Source organism: Paroedura picta, chromosome 9, assembly GCF_049243985.1.
Source record: "Paroedura picta isolate Pp20150507F chromosome 9, Ppicta_v3.0, whole genome shotgun sequence".
NCBI classification, from domain to species: domain Eukaryota; kingdom Metazoa; phylum Chordata; class Lepidosauria; order Squamata; family Gekkonidae; genus Paroedura; species Paroedura picta.
The window spans coordinates 1,507,127-1,518,926 of NC_135377.1; the positions used below are offsets into that span (position 1 = coordinate 1,507,127).

Sequence of the window (11,800 nt, forward strand, 5' to 3'; positions counted from 1 at the left end):
ATTGTCAGTTCTGAGTTTACATCGCTGGAGCAAGGAGTTATACATGCTTGGGAGGAAGAGCCCCGCCCTTTGGAATGTCATTTGCAAAACATAATTAGAAAGGACCATAAAACCTAACTATAAGAATCACAGGATACAATTCTTAGATAAGAAGGGGTCATATACATAGAGGTACATCTGTATCAATATGTACATATTTACAACCGAGCAATAATTCAAGAGCCACTATCCAAGCAAGACCACTAAATCAATGTCATGGCTGGCGCCAAAGAAACTCTTTGTGGGAAGTGAATTTATGGGGGAAGCGTCAAAGGAGAAGCATGCCAGAATAGCTCTGTGGGATTCAAGGCCACTCAGTCAGGAAACCATAACTCACGAGAAGCAAAGATTCAAATGAGTAGCCGTGTTGGTCTGAAGTAGCACAATAAAATCAGAGTCCAGTAGCACCTTTAAGACCAACAAAGATTTATTCAAGGTGGGAGCTTTCGAGGGCATGCACTCTACCTCACAGGAAACAATAACAGACATCCCAGCCAGCTATTGGCTGGTTCCCATCTCCAGGCGAAGGCAGGAGAATCCGCACCTAAGCCTCAACCAATGTCCACCTGGATTCACAATCCAAAGTAGTTTTTCCTTCTGAGTAATTTACATAGCAAAGCTCCATAGGCACACAGGATCAAAGAAGGGGGAGGGGGGAATAGGCTGGAAGTTCATACAGTAAAACCACAATTATTTGGCAGAACCAACGTGGTTCTGACACCCTGCCCTGAAGACCTCACAGCATGAACCTTGACACTGTGGGATGGGGCCTAATGAGAAAAAGGGGTGGATGCCAGCAAACAGAAATCTGTGCCTGGACTGAAAGAGGGTGAGTAGCTACAGGAAATGCTCTTCCCCCTGCAGAGAGGCCCCCAAGCAGACCTTGGGTTTACAAGTTGTTTTTTCCATGCACTGGAATTGAGAGTCTGAGCAATAACACAGGTCAAGTAGGTGAAGCAAGGAATACTGTTCTGTTTGCTTGGGAGGACCCAAGTGACTGAGGTAGGGGTGCCGATTCTGGCGTGTGAAATTCCTGGATGTTTGGGTGCGGAGCTTAGGGAAAGCAGGGCTGTGTTGCTTCAGGGTTCACCCTCCAGAGCTGGCATTTCTTCCAGGAGAAATGGATCTCTGAAGGCTTGAGATCCATTGCATCTAGAGTTGCCAGCCTCCAGGAGCCTGGAGATTTTCCAGAATTACTGCCAATCTCCATCATCACGATAAATGGTACAAACTTGAGCACGTTTCTTTTCTATTGTCCGATCTATTTCACCATCCAATCTAAATGTATTAACCCGCTGCTTCGTGAAAGAGAATGGCAACCCAGTGAAGTCAGAGTTCGGTTTCTTTTGACACCCCAGAATCTTGCTTTCACTGAATCCGTTGCAAAGCCTTTAAAACTTGCCATGAGTGTACTATAAGCGTGACACCTGCTTTTGTCCACCTCGTTTGCCCTCCACTATGCTGTACCTCTCCTAGAAATGCCGGCGTATAGAGTCCAGCAGGGACGCCTTTAAGACCAGCACAGTTGTTTCCAGGGAAGAGCTGCTGTGTGCAACACCCTCAGGTCCACAGGGGCGGGCACGCCAAAGTTCATGCCTTGAGCAGCGCTGCGCTGGCCTTCGACGTGTCCTTGCCGGACCCTGAATTTGTTCTGCTGCTAACCACTATCCATCGAGACATGCTGGCTTCCTGGAGAGCAGGGCTGCTTTGGACGGCGGGCTGCATGGCCTGGGACCTCCTGAGGCCCGTCCCTCGAATCTCCAGGAATTTCCCGACCGGGAGTTGGCAGCCTGCAGGTTGGCGACGTTAAAATTCTAAGGCTGCCAACTCCCGGTCGGGAAATTCCTGGAGATTCGAGGGACGGGCCTCAGGGGGTCCCGGTTGGCAGGCTGGCGACCCTTCCCGAGGAGCCCACCCCCGGTCGCATCTCCCCCAGGAGCCCGCCCGCTCCTCCCCGGCGCCCTTTACCGCAGCCGCCGCGTCTCCCTCCAGCCCGACACGATTCTGGCCTCCCGCGCGCCAAGCGCCCCGGCCAATAGGAGGCGAGGCAGGGCGGGCCGAAAGAAGCTTCGGCCAATCAGCTGCCTCTTCTGGCCTCGTCTCCATGATAACGCGGCCAAGGGGGCCTGAGGGAAGGCGCGGCCTGGTCTGCGCTTGCGCACAAGGGGAAGGACGGTGGCCGGCGAGGCGGGAAGCGCGAGAGGACTGCTGCGGCCTCGGGATGGGCTGAAGCAGAGGCGGCTCCCCGCGGGTGAGGAAGGCGGAGCGACGAGCAGCGGGTGAGGCGGGGAAGGCCCGGTTATCGGAGGGGGGAGGGCTCTGTGATCGCTGGGGTTGGTTGCCATGGCGACAGTGGTCGCCCCCCACCCTTGAAGGCGAAAGAAAGAACGGCTGGGCGGGGGGGGGGGGCTTCTGAAGCACTGGCGCTCCTGGGGGGGGGCGCGATAACAACAAAGAGGTAGGTAGGTAGGTAGGTAGGTGGGTGGCTGGGGGGGGGGGCGGCGGCAAACGGAGGCTCTCCAGATGCCCGTGGACTGCAGTGGCTCATGGGAATTGTAGTGCATGGACTTTGGGAGCCTCACAGTTTGGCCGCCCCCATGTCGGTGCCTGCAAGGGGGGGGGGCGCGGAGGAGCCTTCCTGGGCTGGTGGCTGGGTTGCCACCCTCCAGTCACCCTAGAGTTGCCCTTCTCCAGAGGGAGCCAGACTGTGGCTCTCCAGATGTCCCGGCAGGGACTCATGGGAATTGTAGTCCATGGACCTCTGGAGAGACACCGTTTGGCCACACCTGTGGGATCGCCTTACATGTTCAAATGGGGTTAAAATTCAATAAGAACAATACAGTGATAAACTTCTCCTTCTCCGTGTTTTCAGTATTCAGTGTTGGGGTTTTGTTCTGGAGGGGGAATGTGGTTTTAGTTGCTAGTTCTGGCCTCAGTCGTAAGCCCAGTGGCATAGCGCTGCTTCAGTGGCTCTGGCGGGGCCTGCATCTCAGCTGGCATCTCAGCCGGTTGGAGGCCAGGGGTACGTCTCTTGAGCCAGGGACCACCAATTCAGGGTGATCAGTAGGGGTGAGATATCCGATAAAACTGGGTGCAGGGGTTGTAGAGATCTGGACCCAACTTAGGAGTTGATCGTTTTTCTAGTTTCTGCTTTTTTCCATAGTTGTCTAATGTGAACATAAATTGTAACACAATCTGCAATAAAAAATATAGTAATAGCAGAGAGAAAGCCCAGAAACCGGCAGCTGGAAATAGACACTGCACCTGCATGTTTGTTAATTCATAAAGATTTCTTCAGTGGAGTCCGTTTCCCTTTTGGGTAAGCTTGTGTATGCAGGTATTGGGGGGGTGGAGAGAGAATAGCAATTTGTGGTGCACTCCAGGCTATGGGGTGTAAGAGGGATCAGAAGATTTGTGACACTTGGGATTTGTAGAGAAAGTTTGCAGCTTCCTCTTCTATTTCTTGACCTTTCAGCTTGACTTGTTATTGTTATTCTCAGAACCCCTCCCTCTTAAATCTCCTTTGGGGTGGCATGAGTGGGGCAGCAAAATGACATTGTCTCTGAGGAAGTGTGTTTGCACATGAAAACCCATACTTTGAATAAAACTTTGTTGTTCTTAAAGGGGCCCCTGGACTCTAAATTTGTTCTGCTGCTTCAGACCAACATGGCTACCCACTTGAATCTGTCTAGGAGGCATGAATATCCCTTAAAGCTGGCCAGGGAAGGATGGCATACAAAATAAAATACTTATTATTAAAGTGGAGGTGGGGAGTGATGGGAATGGAGAAGCTGGCCTACTCAAACCCTGAACAGTTTGTTGTAATGTGGAAGGAAAGATGTGGGGGTTAAATCTGTGCAACCCCCATGGGCCTCTTAATTGCAAGCAGTTTGTGATAAGACAATCAACCTGCAGGAGAGGGAAGTGGAAAACACCCACCATATTTAGGAGGTTCATTGAGTAGGGAGAAAAGACTTTTAAAAAGGTCTTTAAGAAGCTGCTGAATGAGTTTGTTTGTTGGTCACGGAATACTGAGGGTCTGAATTGCTTTGTATGATCATCTTGGGTCATCTGTAGAGCTTTCCGATCTGCTTGGTTGTTCACTTGCTTTTGCTCCTTTCCCCTGGGTTGTTTCCTTGTGCACCTTCCTTCTTTCAGTTCAGGTCTGTTCCCATCCTTTTCTGGCTTTTGTAAATTTTAACGCTTTCCTTGTCTCATTTCCTTCTCTTCCCCTTCCATTTGGCTTATACCACTCTGCTTTGTTCATACTGCACCTTGCCTTAGGCAGTTTACCATTAGTATTGCAGCTTCTATTGTTATTCAGTTTTGTATTCCTAACTGCATTGTTTCTTGCATTTCCCCCTTTCTATACATAGTGATCTGCCATCAGCCTTAGTGAGTTTGATGAAATGCCCTCTTGCTATTTGAAAAGGACAGGTTTTTTCCTGTGGGGTGGGGGAGAGAGGGGGGAGGGGCTGCTAAGCCACTGTTCACCTTCCCCTTCACAGAGATTCAAGTGGGTAGCTGTGTTGGTTTGAAGCAGCAAAACAAAACCAGAGTCCAGGAGCACCTTTAAGACCAACAAAGATTTATTCAAGGCGTGAGCTTTCGAGTGCAAGCACTCTTCCTCAGACTATGACCTGACCATCATGACAGTGTCATGATGTCATCATTGGCTGTATTTGGATGTTGTGACACAGTTTACCAATTTAACAGGATTAATTTTTGCTTATCTATTCCCACTGTCAAGATGGTCAGGTCATAGTCTGAGGAAGAGTGCTTGCAGTCAAAAGCTCCTGCCTTGAATAAATCTCTGTTGCTCTTAAAGGGACTCTGATTCCCTTCACATATGAATTGACCTGGCCATGAAGGAGGTACCTGGAGGGGTTGGGGAGAATGAGGAAGGGTCTTTGTCTTTGGAGCTTTTGGCTGGAGGTCTTCTCCTGCAGATCCTCAGGGAAGGAGCCTGCTCTGGGAAGAGGAGCTGAGCAGCCCTCTTGGACATGTGAGCAATGCAATAAGACTTTGGGACCTCTTTAAGCAAAGGGGCCTGCCCAGCACTTAACACCAGAGAGGGCATGTTCAGCAGAGGGGCAGAAGGACTGCCTTTCATCCAGTTTCTTATGGTCTCTTTTGCTTAACCCTGTGCTGTGCTAAAGATCTGCTTTTTAAACCATGTTCTTTTAATAAATAAACTTTTATAAATTGGAAGTGGGCCATGGTTCTCTGAGCCATGTGTAGCTCCTCTGCCCCGGAAACGCTAGGGGAAGTGCAAAGGGAAGACCGGGGGGGGGGGGGGGGGACGGGACCCTTGCAAGATCTCATCCCCCACAGTGCTCAGGAGCTGGGGCTGTGGGAGACCAGAGGCAAGGCCTCAGGTGTGGAAGGGGCAGCTAGGGGTCCTGGCTCCTCAAGCTGTGACCCTGTACTTCCACCAGGTGGTGGCAACGGTTACCCAGAGAGTTTGTTTTACCTCCCGCCTGGGGTTGGCAACCAACCAGATCAGGGGCTGGGCAAGGATGGAACTGGGCCTTCAAGGCGGAAGCGGGCTGGTTCTGCCAGAGTGAGAGATAAATGTTTTGTGCTCTCAAAAGTCAGGGGACATAGTTTTTAAAGTGGGTGGGTAAGCCCTGCTGGGGTGAAGCAGCAGAACAAAGTTTGAGTCCAAAGACACCATTAAAACTAACAAAATTTGAGTCAAACTATAAGCTTTTGTGTGCAAGCACATTTCTTCAAGTATCAGGGTATTCCAGCTTACACCTGGAATAAAACCTTATTTGTCTGAAAGGTGCCACTAGACTCAGAAGGGTTTTTCAAAGTTAAACCTGCATTCAGACATCCCATCTTAAAGAATGTATTATGATCCATATTGCAACTACAGTATTTTTTTTTAAATGTAAATAGGAAAGCATTAACCGAATTGAAAGTAACTAGTCTGTTCAGGTTTCTAGGATCTTGTGGTATCATGGAGGAGTAAATTGAGGCCTGGCAAAGTCCCAGTAGCACCTTAAAGAAAGTTTGTGGCAGGGAGTGAGCTTTCATGAATCACTGCCTCATTCCCCACTTGTCCCATGAAATCACGTTTGATGGTGTAATGTTGTTGTTCGGTGCCTTTGGGGATCCTGTTTAGGTGGAAGGGGGACATATGAACATTTTGATAAATAAAATTAATCAGTAGCCTTAAGTAGTGGGTTATCTGGGCTAGCTCAGGGCAAGGCAGTTTGTGTCAATATTTTAAAGGAGTATAAAAACACCAAACGCAGCTTGTTGAGGATGCTGTTTGCAAAGTGTTGGGATGTCTGTTAAAAAGGAAAACACTGAGAAAAATGGGGGGGGGGTCATGGAGGGTGTGACCCTTCTTTCCACTGTTCTACCAAAATGCCTTCTTTCCTTCCCTGTGCCCATTTTGGCCTTCCAGCCCACAACCTCTGACAGCTCGCCCTCCGTTTTCGGCTTTGGCATCACTTTTACTGTAGGCGGCACATACACTGTAGACCTAGGTCTGGAAGGTTTAATCCGGACCTCCGGAAAAGGGCTTCAGCTTTCAGTGGAAACATTGGGACTTCCTGTGGCGTTTGCACCCCTTCTCTTGGTCCTTGTGCCATTTGAAAGTGGTGCTGAGGCAGACCAAATGTCCTCAGGGAGGGACTGTGGCTCAGTGGCAGAGCATCCGCTTGGCATGCAGGAAGACCCCGGTTCGATCCCTGACATTTTCACATTAGAAGGACTAGGCAGAAGGGGCTGTGAAAGATCCCCTCCTGAGACCCTGGAGAGCCGTGAGTAGGCAATACACATTTTGATGAACTGTGGGTCTGCTTCGATATCAGGCCGTGTCAAGTGTTCTTGCTGTATCCCATCATCCTGCTTGTAATGCCTGTTCCTCTACCTGGGCTCTGAAGTGTGGTCTTGCAACAAGCACCGAGCTGCTGGGAGAGATTGGGAGAGAAGTCTAAGTACAGTTGTTTTTCCCACAGGTCTGTGGGTCTGCGAGCCTGGCTCGCTGCCAGGGGGCTGCCATGCACTCCCTGGTGTTCCTCTGCGCACAGAAGGTCGTGTCCCACCATGCCACCCTGCACGGTGCTTTGGGCTTCCTTCCCAAGGAGCTCTACCCGGTCTTGTTCAAAGCAGCCTTCATGGACAAGAGGACCCTGGCATTGCAGGACTTGGTGCAGACCTGGCCGTTCCCGGTCCTGAGTTTCCAGAAGCTCCTGCGGAAATGCCAGCACTGTGAGCGCGCCCTGATCCGGGAGAGGCCCAACAAGCTCTGCATCCAGACCGTGATTTTGGGGGTGGTGACATACCTGATCAAAATGCTAGAAGACCGGCACCACAATAAAAGGTACGTGACAAATTCATGCACTCTCGCTGATGCTCCAGAATGGGAAAGTGGGTGTGTCGGCATGCGTGTTTGCTTGGTGACACTGTTTAAAACCACAAAGTGACCAATAAGATTATTACACTTGCAGACACCCAACTGGTGTCCATTCTAATTTAGGCTTATTTTCTTATATTTCTATTTAAAAGTTTATACTCCGCCTTTTTATCCTCACCAGGATCATGAAGGTAGCTAACATAGTAAATCTATTATACTCTAACTGTTTGTCATGGTTCTGCTGTTGATATCAGTTTGCAGCTCATTCACATGCAGATACATTATATGCGGGCTTTACACAGGTGGGAAGGCTCAGAAGCCTAAGATCTGATTTCTAAAAGGTTTTTTCTAAATACTTCCTGGTGAGAAAGCGAGGAAACTGACAAAGAGAATGTAGAAATATAGGGGGAAAAGAAAGTTGCCAGCAAATTCAAAACTTAGGAGGATTCTGTTTGTCATGCCTCTTTTGTGAGAGAAGCCCTGCATTCCAAGAATTGCAACTGAAAGCTGACAAAGCTTCCCCCTGAGGTTCAATGGGAAGGAAGGGATTTGTGATGGGCCGATGTGATGAGCACTGCATGGGTGTGGCCATTGTTTTGGACTGCCGTTTGGCCGCCTCCATCAGCCTCGCGAGCACAGGGTGGGGGAGAAGCCGGCACCCCTCTGGCTCACTCCTTATGGCAGATCTCAGAATATGGCCCAGTTATACTCGCAGTGCTTTTGCTTCCCCTGTTGACTTTCCCTTGGCAGCGTCCTGGGCTCCTTCTAGTGTGGCAGAAAGCAGAAAACCCAACTGGAAGGAGCTGGGACTCAAAAGGTTGGGTGTCTGTGTAGAGATAACAGGTTACAAAATTATATAAACATTTATTGTGTGCCGCATTTTAAAAATTCTTTTAAGTTTAAAAACATGTACTAAGCTCACAGGCCATTATCGAAAAATTATCCTATACACTCTACAGTCTTAGGCCTAAGATTGTGCAGTGCATATACTTTTTCAGTCGTGGCATGTGGGCTTTTTAGAATTCAAGAATTTTTGTTTAAAGCTGCAGGCAATAAATTTCTTCCCTCCTTGTTCTTTGTCTCTGTCTGGTGTTCCTTCTGCTGTCCTCTCGGCCATCTGATTTTGCACAAGCCCAAAGGAATGGTGGTGACAGGTTGAGACAAGAATCCCAGGGAGGAGGAGAGGGAAGGCCACTGGCTCAGGCATCACACTGAGTAACGGTGCCCTAATTGTTTTGCTTGTTCGGTTCCTTCGACAGCAAAGGACAGCGATTGCAGATCCTCGATATGACCGGCCTTCAGGATGAAGGGCATGGCCCCGAAAGCATGAGCCTGTGGTCCAGGACGGTCACTCTGGCGAAAGCTTGCTTGGACATCTCCAAGCAGCAGAGCAAGTGCATAAAGCGGGCCTCCAAGAGGAGGAAGGGCCCCTACAACAACTCCGTGGCTTTGCCGCCCCCTCAGCCCGTCTCCATGGATGTCTGGGTGGACCTTTTCGTGAACAGCACCTCCTACGGGGTCGTGAAAGACGCCTTGCAGATCAACAGCAGTAACGCCTTGCGGCTGAGGTGCCGGGACTTCCGCGCGGAGGAGCTTTCCATCGCCAGCACGGTGGGGCTCCTGGAGTTCCTGGACCCGGCCGGCGTGCGGCAGGTGGACCTGCGCTTCAACAATTTGGGCCTCTCCGGCTTGAGAGTGGTCCTCCCCCACCTGGCCAAGTTCACCAACCTGGCCAGCCTGAAGCTGCCCTACAGCAACATTGACGTCCGCCGCTTCACGGTCGGCATGGAGGGGAGCCTGCAGTACTTTGCCACCCAGCTCAGCCGCCTGGCGTGCCTCAAGGAGCTGAACCTGGGCTCCTCCAGACTGTCGGGCAAACTCACCCAGCTCCTGGGGTAAGCCGTCCCTAGTCCTGGTTCCCCACTACTAGAGGTTTGGAAACTTACATGCACACCTGTGCATATACGTGCATGGGCCTGCAAGACTTGAAGCGGGGGATCCCCCACCCCTCTTTCTTGCTGGGCCCAGCACATGCACAGAGGGCACTATTTGATTTTTTGGGAAATTAACCACACAGAAAAACATGTGTTTGTTTAAGAAGTCTGGTTTTTCCCAGTGTCGGGGGTGGGGGTGGGGGGTTGTCACTCAAGTTTGCCAAAAAAATTGTTTTGGGTGAGCTTAGCCCTGATCTGCAGATTTAGGTCTCCGCAGAAGAGGACCCCATTTGAGAAAATCGCACACACGTTGAAGCTGCCTCTTCATTTCTGCATTCAGGCTGGACAAGCTGTGCTTTCCCCAAGGTGTATTGCCCTGTGCAGTTCCCGTGAGGTGGGAAGCAATCCAGGTGGGCCCCTGAAAGTGCCAGGCAAGGGGCAGTCTCCACGCCCCCTCTTGATTGCCTCGTGGGCACAGTCCCTGATGTAGCGTGCCCATCCAGATGGCCTGCATCCCCTTGGTTCCCAACTGCCGCTGTCCTTGCCTGTTGGGAGTGGGGGGGGGGAGGAGGTGTGAAAACCAGAGTCCAGTTGGAGGAGCCGTTGGGAGCAGGTCAGGCTTAAGGTGGAGGGGGCATCCAAGGCATGCTTCAGTGTGTCCCTTGTGTCCACAGAGAGTTGCAGAGCCCCTTGGAGAGCCTGGAGCTGGCCTTCTGCTACCTTCTGCCAAACGACCTCGCCTACCTCTCCCAGAGCCTCCACACTCCCGCTCTGAAGAAACTGGATATCAGCGGCAACAACCTCTCCGACTGCCTCCTGCAGCCCTTCCAGCTCCTCTTGGCAGAGGCCTCAGGTACCCTGCTGCACCTGGACATCATGGAGTGCCGCCTGATGGACACCCACCTGGGCACGCTCCTCCCGGCCCTCTGCCGCTGCTCGCGGCTTCGCTACCTGGGTGTTTTTGGCAACCCCATTTCCACCAAAGGACTGAAGAACCTGCTCCACAAGACCGTGGGGCTCTCGGACTTGAAGCTTGTCATCTACCCATACCCCGTGGACTGCTACGGGGAGGACCTGCCGTGGCCACCCACCTCCTCCAACCTGCTCAACGGCTCTGTGGACGAGGAGAAGTTTTCCCGGGTCAACAATGAACTCCAGCAGATGCTGCTGAGCGCCAACAGGGCAGATGCCGTCTGGACCACAAACCTCTGCCGGCACAATAGCCTGGACTATTTCAGCTTGTAGCCGGGTGAGCGGGGCTGCTGCCTCGCCGGGCACCCATCTCCTCCTCCCCTCTCATCACCTTGCTGTACTCCGGGGGAGAAGGCCTCGCTGCCCTGTCTGGGCACTTCCGGAATGGGAAGAAGCCCCACATGTGGTCCCTTCAGCAGATATATGGTGCTGGTAGCTGTGTGCAGCCCCCATCGTCCTGCATGGTGCTTTTGGGCACAGCCGCCATAGCTCTGCTGGGCTTTCTCTTCTGGCTAGAAGCGGCAGAGGCTTATCCCGGGTGCTCGGCCTTTTCTTTCAGTTGATCGGCGGGTGGGAAAGCCAAGTCAAGTTTGTTTATTACGGCTGTCTAGCCGGTTTGTAAGGGTGGGGAAGCCATGCGTGGGTCTGTTGAGTCAGAGGAAAGAGCCCTGTGGTAGAGGGAAGCATTGGCAGGCAGGTGGCGGGGAGACGGGGCGGGGGGATAAGCTGAATATGCCGTGCATTGGGCCACGGCCAGCGGTGTCTCTGCATTAAATGTGAATGCCAAATATTATTCTTTTAAGCCCTGTCCTGGTGCATGCAGCAGGACCAAGGTTTTAAAAAATGTTTTATATTATATCGTACACGCACACACACACACGCAGTGGAAGGTAACCTCTCTTGCCCTTGGAACTAGAGATGGGAAGTAGCTGAATGTTCTGAGGACTTCTGCATTTGGCCCCTTCCACCCCCCACACACATAATCAAATGGGGGGGGGGGGAGTCTGCGCTGACCAAGCAAGGGAGAGGGAAGAGTTCATGGAGAACTGGACTGAAATAAAAGGTGATTCATCAGAAAAAGGAGGCAGCGTCCGGTGTCTGCTTATGTTGTTTGGCTCAAGCCTTTCCCCCTGGTTCAAGACAGTTTGCAAGTTTTACCAAGGGAGCAGCCAGTTCTGGATGTCAGACTGAGGAATGGGAGACGTGTGGGACTAATCTGGAACAGTTTAATTTGGGTGAAATCCTTCAAAGTAGTTGTTCAGCCCTCTAAGTCGGTTGAGTCTAGGTATAATGTTAAAACATAAGGAGAAGAAACGTGAGCGCCCTACTGGATCAGCCCGTCCAATCTAGCATCCTCACACAGTGGCCTAGGGATGTGCGCTTTGGTGTGGTGTGGCCACTTCGGCAATCTCCAGAGCCCGAGGCAGTGGCACACCCTCCCCTCCGCGCTGTGGTGCTGGCCTCCTCGCACTTCGGTCATTGC

The 11,800-nt window shown here is 51.5% G+C and overlaps 2 protein-coding genes across 5 annotated transcripts in view; one reads left to right on the plus strand and one right to left on the minus strand.

Moving 5' to 3' along the window:
- Positions 1-2,077, minus strand: part of RECQL4 (RecQ like helicase 4) — a 30,178-nt gene extending 28,101 nt beyond the window's left edge. For 2 of the 3 annotated variants that reach the window (XM_077351301.1, XM_077351299.1), the window contains exon 1: positions 2,008-2,077. The gene's annotated coding sequence lies outside the window, so the exon portion shown is untranslated. Of the gene's footprint in view, positions 1-1,506; positions 1,735-2,007 lie in introns of those variants that run through there. The other variant, XM_077351300.1, reaches the window with a different exon arrangement.
- Positions 2,078-2,175: 98 nt separating this feature from the next.
- LRRC14 (leucine rich repeat containing 14) lies at positions 2,176-11,400 on the plus strand. 2 transcript variants are annotated; one of them, XM_077351307.1, is made up of 4 exons: positions 2,176-2,318; positions 7,014-7,378; positions 8,671-9,306; positions 10,020-11,400. In XM_077351307.1, the coding sequence occupies exons 2-4, from the start codon at positions 7,056-7,058 to the stop codon at positions 10,588-10,590; spliced, it is 1,530 nt and encodes a 509-aa protein (XP_077207422.1). In that variant the 5' UTR covers positions 2,176-2,318; positions 7,014-7,055; the 3' UTR covers positions 10,591-11,400. The 2 variants fall into 2 exon arrangements, with proteins under 2 accessions (XP_077207422.1, XP_077207423.1); XM_077351308.1 differs by having other exon boundaries at positions 2,181-2,290.
- Positions 11,401-11,800: the final 400 nt, after the last annotated feature.